At 44.4% G+C, this 11886-nt stretch overlaps 1 protein-coding gene across 1 annotated transcript; it reads left to right on the plus strand.

Moving 5' to 3' along the window:
* The first annotated feature begins 1258 nt into the window (after nt 1–1258).
* On the plus strand, nt 1259–3852 carry LOC149317504 (GSK-3-binding protein-like). Its single transcript, XM_089517646.1, has one exon. It carries the CDS (start codon nt 1372–1374, stop codon nt 2026–2028), a length of 657 nt encoding a protein of 218 aa, XP_089373772.1. The 5' UTR covers nt 1259–1371; the 3' UTR covers nt 2029–3852.
* The last annotated feature ends 8034 nt before the right edge of the window (nt 3853–11886 follow it).

The raw sequence follows: 11886 nt of genomic DNA on the forward strand, positions 1-11886 counted from the left end.
TGTTTTTAGGTCTTATTGTGTCATGTCCTCCATTTTGCCCTCCTTTTAGGGTTAGGACACTCTTGGTCTGTCTCAGGCGGCCAGGTTTCATGGGTCAGCCCCAAACATGGACAACATGAGTTTATAACTTGTGTATATTTTAAAGTTAATATAGGTCCAAAGCCACACTACAGAAACAATCCAGTTTGAGACCGCTTTAACTGCCCTGGCTCAGTGCTGGGGAATGCTGGGAATTGTAGTTTGTTGTGACACCAGAGCTCTTTCTGACAGAAAAGGCTAAATGTCCCACAAACACTACAGTTCCCAGAATTCCCTAGCATTTTGAGGCAGAGCAGTTAAAGTAGTCTCAAACTGGATTATTTATATAGAGTGGTTTTGGACCATATATTGTTTTATTTGGTAAGCCGCCTTGGGTCCCTAAAGGCGGCGTAGAATAAAACATCAACCCCCTCACGCTCCCTGCTGTCAACCAATGGCAGCATCACCCTTATATGACATTCCACCCAAGTAAGGACAGCAACCGTTACACCCGTTGCCAGCTTGACATTGGTTGGCCGCGAGCCACGCCAATCACCCCTCCAAGGCCCGCCCCTAATTCCTTATAATTCTCCGTAAACTCCTCCCACACACTCCACGGCGTTTCAAACAGTGGGCGAGACCATTCGGTCCCTTGCGAGGGGGGGAGAGGAGAGGAGATATATAAATCAATAAATCCCTCCTTATATATTTCCTCATTGCCAAGTATATCTCTCATATATATATGTGTGTGTATGTGTGTGATAATGAAGAAATAGATAAGGATAATTTTATATATATATATATATATATATATATAAAAACTGGATAATGAGGAAATATATAAGGTAATGAGGATATATACATATTACTGGGTAAAGAGGAAATACATAAGGAAATATATAAGGCAATGTGGATATATATATATATATATATATATATATTACTGGATAATGAGGAAATATATAAGGTAATGAGGAGATATTTATATATGTGTGTGTGTATTACTGGGCAATGAGGAAATATATAAGGAGGGATTTATTACCTTTTTATATTATATTATGTATTTATATTACAATATATACACACAAAGGTTATAATCTTGAGGAAAACAGTGTACCTTTTATATGTATAATGGGTTTTAATCTTTATTTTCCCCCTCCGTCTGAGGGAGGGACTTGGTCGCGTCCGCTGCTGACGTCACCCATTGTTTACAAACGAACCGCAGCGGCGGCGGCGGCGTTTAGAGGAGCGAGGGGAGCGGAAGGAGGAGGAGCTCCTCGTTTTGCCGGCTGCTGTGTGTTTGTGTTTGTGAAGCGAGGCAGGGACGGCGCTGGAAGGCGGGGCCCGGCTGCGATGCCTTGCCGGCGGCTGGGCGAGGAGCGGCGGCTGCTGCTGCTGGAGCGCGCCGCGGTCTCCTTACAAGCCGGGGGCGGCTCCTCTTCCTCCTCCTCCTCCTCCTCGGTCGTCGGGGCTGGAGAGGTGGACGCCTTGGTGACCAGGCTGGGCGAAGTGCTGCAGCTGAACGCCCAGAACAGGACCCCGGCGGCGGCGGCGGCGGCGGCGGCCTCGGACCCTCGCCTCCTTTTGGGCCCGAAGCAGCGCAGCCGAGACCGGGCGGCGCCTTACGCTTCCCCGAGAGGCCTGGCCTTCCTCGCCTCCCTCCAGCAGAAGAGCGAGAGCCCTCGGGGGGCCAAGCAGCTCTGCGGCCGGGGCTGGATGCGCCGTCGGAAGCACCTCCACCAGCCCCGCCTCCGCTACCCTTTGCTCCCCGGCGACCAGGACGAGGACGACCCTCACCGGCTCCTCCAGCAGCTCATCCTCTCCGGGAACCTCATCAAGGAAGCCGTGCGGAGGCTGCAGCTGGCGGCGGCGGAGGCCAGGAGCAGCCCCCCGACGGCCTCCTCCTCCTCCTCCTCGGCCTCTTCCGCCGGGAGCTGCGGCTGCCACAGCAGCAGCGGAGAAGGGGACGCGGCTGCCCTCCCGGTCGCGGCCTTGCGAGCCTTGCCCTGACGTCGCCTGCTCCCTGCAGGGACCTTCCGAGGAGCACCCGGCTTCCCCCCTTCCTTCCTCCCTCCGCGGGCCTTTCAAGGGGGGCTTGGCTATTCCTCCAGGGACCCTTCCAGGAGGACCTAGCCTTCCCTTCCGCTCCTTTTGCTCCCCCTGGAGACGCTTTTTAAGGCAGGCTTTGCTTTCCCTCCCTCCCTCCCTCCCTCCCTCCCTCCAGGGACTCCTTATGGGAGACCTCGCCTTCCCTTCCTCTCCCTTTGCTCCCTCCAGAGACTCTTTCCCCTTTTTCTCCCTCCGTGGACTTTTTGGAGGGGACTTGGCTTTCCTGGCCTTCCCTTGTCCCCTTCCTTTAGGGATGAGGCAGCTGCAAATCCCCTCAGACGGATTATGGACACCGAAGCCAGAGAGACCTTGCAGAAGGAACCACAGGACCCAGCCTCCCTCCTCTTTCATCATCATCATCATCATCATCTTTCCCCCACATTCTCTGAGGAGAAAACCCTGGTGCTACCCAGCCTTGGAGGGCTGCCCTCCCAGCTCCCTCCCTGGCCGGCTCCTGTGACCCAGTTGAGAGGATGACCTGAGTCTGCCTTCTGCTGCGCCCAGATCTGCGCCTGTCTGGACAACTGGGGGGGGGGGGGTCTGGTTGCTGTTGAGAAGAAGAAAAAAGGGGGAGAACTGCAAAAAGGGACCAAGCCCCCACTCCTGACACGAGTCAAGCCATTCTCACAACATCAAGGGAAAGCAGGGGTCTTTCATAGTAAAGGCATGTCAGAGAGTCACGGAGGGAGGTAAAACGAGAGAGACATAAATGGGATTGAAAGAGCTGCTGCCCCCCCCCCCCCCGATGATGTGTTTAAGGCTTCAGAGACAGAGGCTGAAGTCCATCTACCAAAGCTCATGCTCCCCCTCTGCTTCTTCCTTTCAGTTCCTTCTCCAAAGGTGCCACAACATCCCTCTGCCTCCAGATGAGGCTTTGTGTTCCAGCTGCCCTCCCCAGGCGGCTGGGGATGGTAATCCTATCTCAGCTTGTTTTGACTGAGCTGGGAAGAGGGAACCCGGTGTGTCTGTGTGTTTTGTAATGGGAGTCTCCTGAGGACGCACACGTTGCCTGGCCCAAATTGTTGTTGTGTTTCCTTCTTGCCCTGGCCGCCTCTCCCCGCCTCTCTTCCCCTCTTTCCAGGAGCTCCTCCTCCTCTGCCTACAAACCCAGTGATTCTCAGAAGGGGCTCATGTTACAGCCCTCTTTCTAAGAAGTCTCCCACTCCCTCCCCTTCTGGGGACTGTCCTTGCCTGCCCTGGCCCTTTGGCTCTTCCCAGATTAGAAAGAGGCCTCCTTTTTTTATTCCTCCCCGGTTTATTTTTCTCCCCTTTCTTCTCACCAGCCATTTCCTTGGCGAGTCAGTTCCAGAGAACAAAATAATTTATTTCCCTCTGGTTCTGATATGTCTCAGGATTATTCCTCTGCAGACTCTTCCCCCGCTTCCATGGGCCTTTCGTGATTCCCCCCTCCTTCCTCCCAATCCTTGTAGGGCTATATGAAGCTCGTTTTTAAAACAATAAAATGTGAATATTAACGCTGGAAAGCAGCTGACCTCGACCGAAATGTAGCAATAGGAAAGGATGAGGAGGCACATTGTCTGCAGAAGGTCGCTAAAGAGAAGCTTATTCAAAAAATAAAAATACACACAAAACCTCAATAGCTCAACCAGCAAAAGAGGCTGTTGGCAAAATTATATATATATATATAAAATATATACACTTCGTAACGGAGTGTTGGAGTTGCGTTCCTGATTTTCAGGGTTTGTCTTTATTATTATGTCTGTATTGAATAAATCTGATAGACTTTTATATAAAAGAGATTTGATCTCCTGTCTTTTTTGCCTCAATTGCAGTATTCTTGATGTTCTCATTTGATATATATCTCATTCCCTGCTGCTTTGAAAGGTTCTTGTTCAATGTTTTTTGTAGTCAAAACAACCTGCGCAGTCTGATGCTGAATGGAGCTGGTTACAATTCTTTTAAGATCCAACTCAGTCCCTTTGTTTCTTTGCAGGTGTTCTTCAAGGCATAGAAACCCTCTTGTCCATACTATTAATATTGCTGTTGGAATCTGCATGCTTATTTGATAGTACTACTGAAATCCAGAATACCATAATGGAAGAGAGTGTATGTTTCTGAAGCTTTGTCCCCTTCCTTGCACGCTTTGTGGAAAGAAAGAAAGATTTAGGATCCCTTTGCAGCAGGTCTTAACTAGATTGCTCTTGAGATGGGATGATGTTGGACACATTTCAGATCCAATGACATCAACTTGGGGCATTCTTGTCTGAGAGATGAGAATCACCTCTGGATGCCAGTCAAATATTTTCAGAACGCTTAGCACACTAGGTGCTTGCCTTGGATTGCTATGTATCTATAATTAAGTGTTCCTCCTTGCTATTCCGCCTCTTGCCTCTATGTCCTAGTTTCAGCCAAAATAATGCTGCTTTGTAGTGGGTGGTGAATCCGTCAAAAAGAAAATGGAAGGCATTAAATTGGGACAATAAATGCTGAGAACAATTTCCCTGATGTTGTCACGTTCTATATAGTATGACAAGATCGGTATTCAAAATAAACTGGCTTTTTTTATTTAAACATGCCTCTTTTAAACATGTTAGATGATGGAAAACAGGCTAGAGATTAATGGTGTTTTTTTTTTTAAAAAAATCCTATGTGTAGTTGAGCAAACTGCTTGTAGGTGCTGCAAAAACAAACCCTTCTGCGTACTGTAAATATGAGAGGGAAGATATATTGATCAGCACATGAATAATTGTTATACATACATTCATGGTACGAAAGCAAGCATAAAGGATAACTCTTCATTCACCCTACAGAAATAATCCAGGTTGACACCACTTTAAATGTTATGGCTCAATGTTTTTGAATTCTGGGAACTAGTTTTCATAGAATCATAGAGTTGGAAGAGACCGCACGGGCCATCCAGTCCAACCCCCTGCCATGCAGGAAATCCAAAGTGAGACATTTAGCTGCCTGTTGGAGAGCTCTGGTGCCACAGTAAACTACAATTCTCAGGATTCCCTAGCACTGAGTATGGAAGTTAAAGTGGTGTCAACCTGGATTATTTCTGCAGTGCAGATGCAGCCATGGCTATTAACTAGAATGAAAGCAACAGATGATGTATCTCCATATTCCTTTGTAAACATTCCAGATTTCTAGCCAGTAGCCTAGAGATTGTAGTTTGTCCATGACTTCATGGATGGAAAATGTGTAGCCCTCCTATTATTGGGTAGCAATTTCCATCACTAGTATAGCCAGCACTGAATGTTGATGTATATTGCAGTCAATTGAATACAGGACCATATTTTCTTCAAACCTGGGCTGCTTTAGTTAGATCTGAAGAGTTTCTAGAATAAGTGTGGATTTGACAATGGTTTTAAGCTGATCTCCCACTGCCTTTTCTATTGGTCTGACTGATAGATGTATTGTCAATATTTAACTATAGCTGCAAAAGTGCTGTCCATGTAAAGGGTGAAACACACACTATTAATAGATCCTGGTAAATATATCTGTTTTTTGCATGTTTGCAATTGGATTTGACCTATTCTCTCTCCTCTGGGAGAAGCCATGAAGGAACAATTTCCTAAATTGTGAGAGCTGAATAGAAAAATAGCTTCTGAGGTTTTGTGGTGTGGAAGCCTCTTTTGTAAAATCATGCGTTTAATCACAAATCTCATCAGTGTAATCTTCCTGAGGAAGAAAGACGTTTGTGGATTACTCCAATTTTCTTCTGTTCCCACTCCACAGGCAAGCATGCTTCAAGAATGGGAACTTGGCTGAAAAGAAGTCCTTGAAGGGAAGGCTGATAGAAGAAGGGACAAGGCTTGCTACAACACTAGATTTCTTTTTCTGTTAAAAACAGTTCTTTTTCTTTCTTTCTGTTGCATTATTGGGACAAGTAAATGCTATCTTAAACTGGTTGCAGTCAGATATATTTTATGTAACTCATTTTGTAACTGCTTCATTCAATGCAGACATCTGGACTTAAGATGTATTCCTTAACCTGTAGGGAAATTCATCTTAACAAAATTTGACAGCCTTTGGCTCTGGAAGGTATGTTGAGGAAGCCTCCAAAGTAGAAAGAATTTTATTTTGTACTCGGTATAGTGAAACGAAGGCAAAAGTTATGTAAGGACTGCTCTTCAAGCCAGGAATGGCAAAGGTAAAACAAGCACAAGGGAGAGAATAGTTGAGATTCCCTCAAGCATCTGAAGCTGGTCATGTGCTCATCCAGCTTCTGCAGGAGCCACTTGAGTGACCAGGTGTGATCCAGCTGGCTCCTAGATGTAGCACAGTAATGCTACATCTAGGGAGTAATGCTCCTCTCCTCCTTTCCAATGCAGAGAAGACAAGCAGCAGAATAAAGCCTGGGTTTCCAGCCAAAGCAGGCTGACCAGGCATCCTCCTTTTCCAGGACATGTCCTACATTTCAACTTTGTCCAGGAAAATTCCAAAATATCCTCAATTTTGAGGATGACTAAGAAGCAGTAATTTATCTTTCTCTGGTGCTTTAAGGTTTTATTTTGTCCTCCATTTTTTTGAATGTCCTACATTTTACGGTTCCTTGAGTTCCTCTGGTTATGTCATCTGGTCACCCTAAGCCAAAGGTCTGGTTCTTCAGCCAGGGTCCCAACTCTTACTGTGTGCCTTACAGTTGACTCCTAGATATAGTGATCTTACCATAGGGTTTTCTTGGCAAGATTTAATCAAAGGAGGTTTGGTATTGCCTTTCTCTAAGGTGGAGAATGCCAAGTAGGCTGCTGCTGTTGTTTTTGTTATTATTGTCCTATTTTTCTTACAAACCTGGGACTTAAGGTGGCTTGCAAATTAAAAACAAGATAGTTAACATGTACAAAAGATCAACATTAAAATGGAATTAAACTATCAACAACATTAAAAGCATAAAACAACATTTAAAACCTACAGTTACAATAATAAACAGTACAATTAAAAACAATACATCACTCTCTTAAACACCCTTTATTTAAATACATTCTTAATCTTAAAAGCCGGCTGGAATTTTTTTTTAAAAAGTATTTTTCCTGATGATGGACAAACAGCAGGCTACTCTAGCCTTTACTAGAAAGGGAACATGAGGACCTAGGGCCAGCCATCAAGAAGGTCCTGTTTCACATCCCCACCAGTAATGCTTGTTAAAGCAGCTGGACTGAAATAAGAGCCTCTACTGAGGATCTCAAGGTTCAGGCAGGTTCCAGTGGGGAGATGTGGTTTACCAGCCTGCACACACATCTCCTTTACATGTACATTTGTCAGTTTTGAGGTGGGATTCCTTTGCTCCTGCGGTATTCAACTAACTAACCTCTGAAGCTTCCTGCATGGCTATTAAGGATGAATTGCAGAAGAGTCTCCCTGGAGGCAGATGCGAAATGATGACATCAGCAGTGAGGTCCACCATGGTCCTTTAGAGGTCTGCTGTAATCATTTTGCGGCTGGCTATAGGAATACATGTCCAGGTGCTTCTGCAATCCTGGCTGCTCCCCACAAAACTGGGATTGGCTGGGTGCTTGTGTGCTTCAGAGATTATTTAATAAATTAGGGGGTAGTATATGGCTTAGCCAAGCACAGCTTGGCATGCAGATCTAGGTTATGATAAACTTTGCATGATTGCAGCCATGGTTTCCAAGGAGAAAGTGATGAGGAATGATAAGAATTGCTGTCCACATTTGGAGGGCCATATCTTCCTCCTCTCAGGGCTAGGTAAGGATTACCCATTAGACATGATGAAACTCAGTTACTGAGCAAACAGGTATAGGAAGAAAACATCTACACAATACAATACAAAGGTTATTATCTCTTGGATCAGTTTAATCTGGAGGGAGGGGAACATTTGGACCCCAAAATGCTTTGGATTTCAACTCTCAGAAGTCCCTTCCAGCCTGGTAATAGAAAATAGGATAATTACTATTCAGTGCATTGGGATGTTCCCAGGTTCTCCTTGCCTGATTTAATCTGTTAAATACATTTACAGGATTTATCTTTACAGGATCTTGTAACGTCTAGTCAGAAGTTAGCCTGGATAGGATCACAGCTTTACCAATGCCATGTAAGCTGGTATAGGATAACTTCCACACCAATAAATATATGTAGTTTGTATGTGAATTATAGACCAAGCCTTGAGTTGGCAACAACTGGACAATTTTTCCATAGCTGGATGATTATCAGGTTGTGACCCCAACTAATGTTGTGAGGAGAAAGTCTATTTTTCATTGTCCCAAAGATGCATGAAACATGATGAGGCAATTGGTTTACTTAACTTGGACTCTGATCTTCATAGGTTTCTGTGCTCTGGAGTCTGTTGTAAACAGAGGGCATTTGTTTAAAAGATACTTTCCCTTTACAATGCTTTCAAAAGTTCCCTGATAGGCATGCAACTTCCCTTTATAGTTTGTTTTTGCAGGCTTCAGTCTTTGGTTTATCCATATCTAGATTATTCATAGCTTTGTTTTCAGTTAGGATGGTCATCCAGTCTCTGTTTAAAAGCCTCCAAAGAAGATATTTCTTACGGTCTGCATGCACAACTGTCTTTCCACTGAGCAGTGCAGGGATTTCATATTCCATCCTACAGAACACAGCCTGTATTATCAGCATTAGTCAGTGTCTTATACTGTACATCAACACAAGCAAGATTCCTGAATGCATGGCTTCTTTGTGAGACGTTGCTGACAAACGATATGAAAACTGAGGAGGGGACTGAGAGAAGAAAACTCTTGGAATGGTCATCTGTGACACACAAACTACAATCAAACAGCAACAGCAAAAAAAAGGTAGTGGTGGAAGGGGAGACAATCTGGATGCAAGGAAATTAGGATGGAATATAAAATCCCTGTAGTAGTAAGCAGGGACACTGGACAGCTTTCAGACCCATGAAAGCTTCTTAATGATTTATTTATAATTCATTATATTGTTGTGTGCCTTCAAGTAGTTTCCGATTTATGGTGATCCTAAGGCCATGGGGTTTCTTGGCAAGATTTGTTCAGAAGGGGATTGCCATAGCCTTTCATTGAGGCTGAGATAATGTGACTTGTCCAAGGTCACCCATTGGTTTTTCATGGCTGAGTGTGGAATCTAACCCTGATTTCCAGAATCACAGTCCAACACTCAAACCACTAGGAGAAAATAAATTCAGAAATATATGTTAAAGTGATGTTATATCTGTATTGTTACCCTTCTCTTCCTCTTTTCCTCTCTATATGTGGTGTTCTTTAAAGCTTCTGATCATTCTATTTCAATTGCTTTTAGAAGAACCAATAAAAAGCTATCTTTTCCTCTCCAGTTCACATGTTTTGGAAAAAAAGAAAAAAGATGTAAGATGTGGTGGGAAAATGTGGGAAGATTAATAGCAAGGGTAGGCAACTACTACAATTGCCAGCTAAAATGTAAGTCAGAGTTCCTGTGCTTTTAGTAATTATGTAGGAGAGGAAATTCAACCACACTTGCTGTAATTCATTCCTCTACACAACTGTTAAAGATAAGGAGCCTTGTTATGCATTTCATCTGACAACACAGCATAGCCAGGGGACGACTTTCTGTTCTTGGGACCCTGAGAAGGTCACATAAATTCCCTCCAAAAACAAAACAAAACAAAAATGACTGATACTATTTAAATGTCTAACATTTAAATAGGTGTTGCTGTGTCCTGTTAAAAAGTTGAATTGTTGCTTCTGCAGGATTCTAGAGTCTTTCACTGTGCACAATTATAGCATTTCGATATCACTTTCACTGCCACGGCTCCTGGGATTTTGAGTTTCACGAATTCTCTGCCAGAGAGCACTAGTGCCTCATAAAATATAGTTTTTTTTATGCCATCCTATAATGAATAATATATGCCTCTTACCTTTACTTATTGATCAAACTGGCCCTAAAGTTGAGACTGAATATCAGAAGTCTCAGTTCTTTAGATATGCAAGTCACTTCTGGCTCTTTCACACTACAGAATTATAGTACTTTGACAGTTTGGAGTTCATCTTACACAATACTGGGATCTGTAGTTGTTGTTCTTATTGTGGTGGTGTGTCTTCAAGTTATTTAAAATTTATGGTGACCTAAGGCAAACTTATCATGGGTTTTTCTTAGCTGGACATGTTCACAGAGGATTTGCCATTGCCATCCTATAAGGCTGAGAGAGTAGGACTTGCCCAAGGTCACCCAGTGGGCTTCCGTGTCTGAAACAGGATCTGAACTCTGATCTCTCAGAGTCCTGCTTCAGTCTCCAAACCATTACACACACTGGCTCTTCACTTGCAGTTCAGGGCAGGATATTTTGAATTCTCAGCTAGATAGGTTTAGCAATCCACAAGACTATAAGATTCCAAAGGATGCAGTGAAAGCAGGTAAAGTGATAATAAAAATGTTCTAACATTGTACAGTCAACGGTCTGCATCCACAGATTCTGCAACCAGATATTCAACCATACATGGCTTGAAAATATATATTTTTAAATATAAATTCCAAAAAGCAAATATTTATTTTTTCCATTTTATTTTAGGAGCATTATTTAACTATGCCGCTGTATATAACGGGACTTGAGCATTCATGGATTTTGGTATCCACGGAGGGTCCTGGAACCAAACCTCAGCGGATATCAAGGGCCCACTGTAATATGAAAGGTTCCATTGTCTTCCATCAGGACCTCTCCCATGTTTTTCCTCAATTCACCCTCCTTTTTGTGCCCCCCCCCCAAAAAAAGATAACCTGGAGAACCAGAAGGAATTGTGAGCCACCAAAACAAAAAACTCCTTGGGGGACAGCACATGCCCTGAAGTTGGACTTCTCCTTTCACAAGATTCTAGGTTGGCATTAATAGAAGTATGGTGTCTAAATCAAGGGAAGTAATAGTACCACTCTATTCTGCTTTGGTCAGGCCTCACCTGGAATCCTGTGTCCAGTTCTGGGCACCACAATTCAGAAAGGATATTGAGTGATGGAAGAGGCAGGAGTGATGGAAGAGGCAGGGGATGATGGAACAGGTCGCATGAGGTCACTGAGGGTTAGATCGGAGTGATGGAAGAGGCGGGGGATGATGGGACAGGTTGCATGGGGTCACTTGGGGTTAGATTGGAGTGATGGAAGAGGCAGGGGATAATGGGACAGGTCACATGGGGTCACTTGGGGTTAGATCGGAGTGATGGAAGAGGCAGGGGATGATGGGACAGGTCGCATGGGGTCACTTGGGCTTAGATCAGAGTGATGGAAGAGGCAGGGGATGATGGGACAGGTCGCATGGGGTCACTGGGGGTTAGATTGGAGTGATGGAAGAGGCAGGGGATGATGGGACAGGTCGCATGGGGTCACAGGGTTAGATCGGCGTGATGGAAGAGACGGGATGATGGGACAGGTCACATGGGGTCACTGGGGACTAGATCGGAGTGATAGAAGAGGCAGGAAATCAGGGTGATATTCCACACCAGACCTAATCGGAGTGAAATCGAAGTGAGCTGGGAACTGGTTTTTGGTGAATTCGCTTGTTACCGAATTCACCAAAAACAGCAGTCACTGCCGATTGGATAAGATTGACTGCGGAAGTGTCTCGTAATGACCCCCCCCCCCCATAGAAAGCAGCCAGGTGTGATAAAACATCATGTTTTAACATGAATTCGCATCCTGGACCAGGAGTGACAGCGGATTCAAGCTGCAAAAATCCCTGTGTGATAAATGCCATAGTAAAAAAAGAAGTTCTTTAGGCCTTCTTTGCACTTTGCGGTCTTAAGAGCTGAGGAATGAAAAGAGAAAGGCGTCCACTGGAATACAAAATGAAATGAAAAGCTGGCAACCTTTTCTTTCCTA

This window comes from Sceloporus occidentalis, unplaced genomic scaffold (assembly GCF_023333645.1).
Source record: "Sceloporus occidentalis isolate IW3139 unplaced genomic scaffold, rSceOcc1.0.p SCAF_3, whole genome shotgun sequence".
Taxonomy (NCBI): Eukaryota; Metazoa; Chordata; class Lepidosauria; order Squamata; family Phrynosomatidae; genus Sceloporus; species Sceloporus occidentalis.

Coding starts and splice junctions, on each gene's coding strand:
- LOC149317504 (XM_089517646.1), top strand. CDS start 1,372: ATGCCTTGCCGGCGGCTGGGCGAGGAGCGGCGGCTGCTGCTGCTGGAG.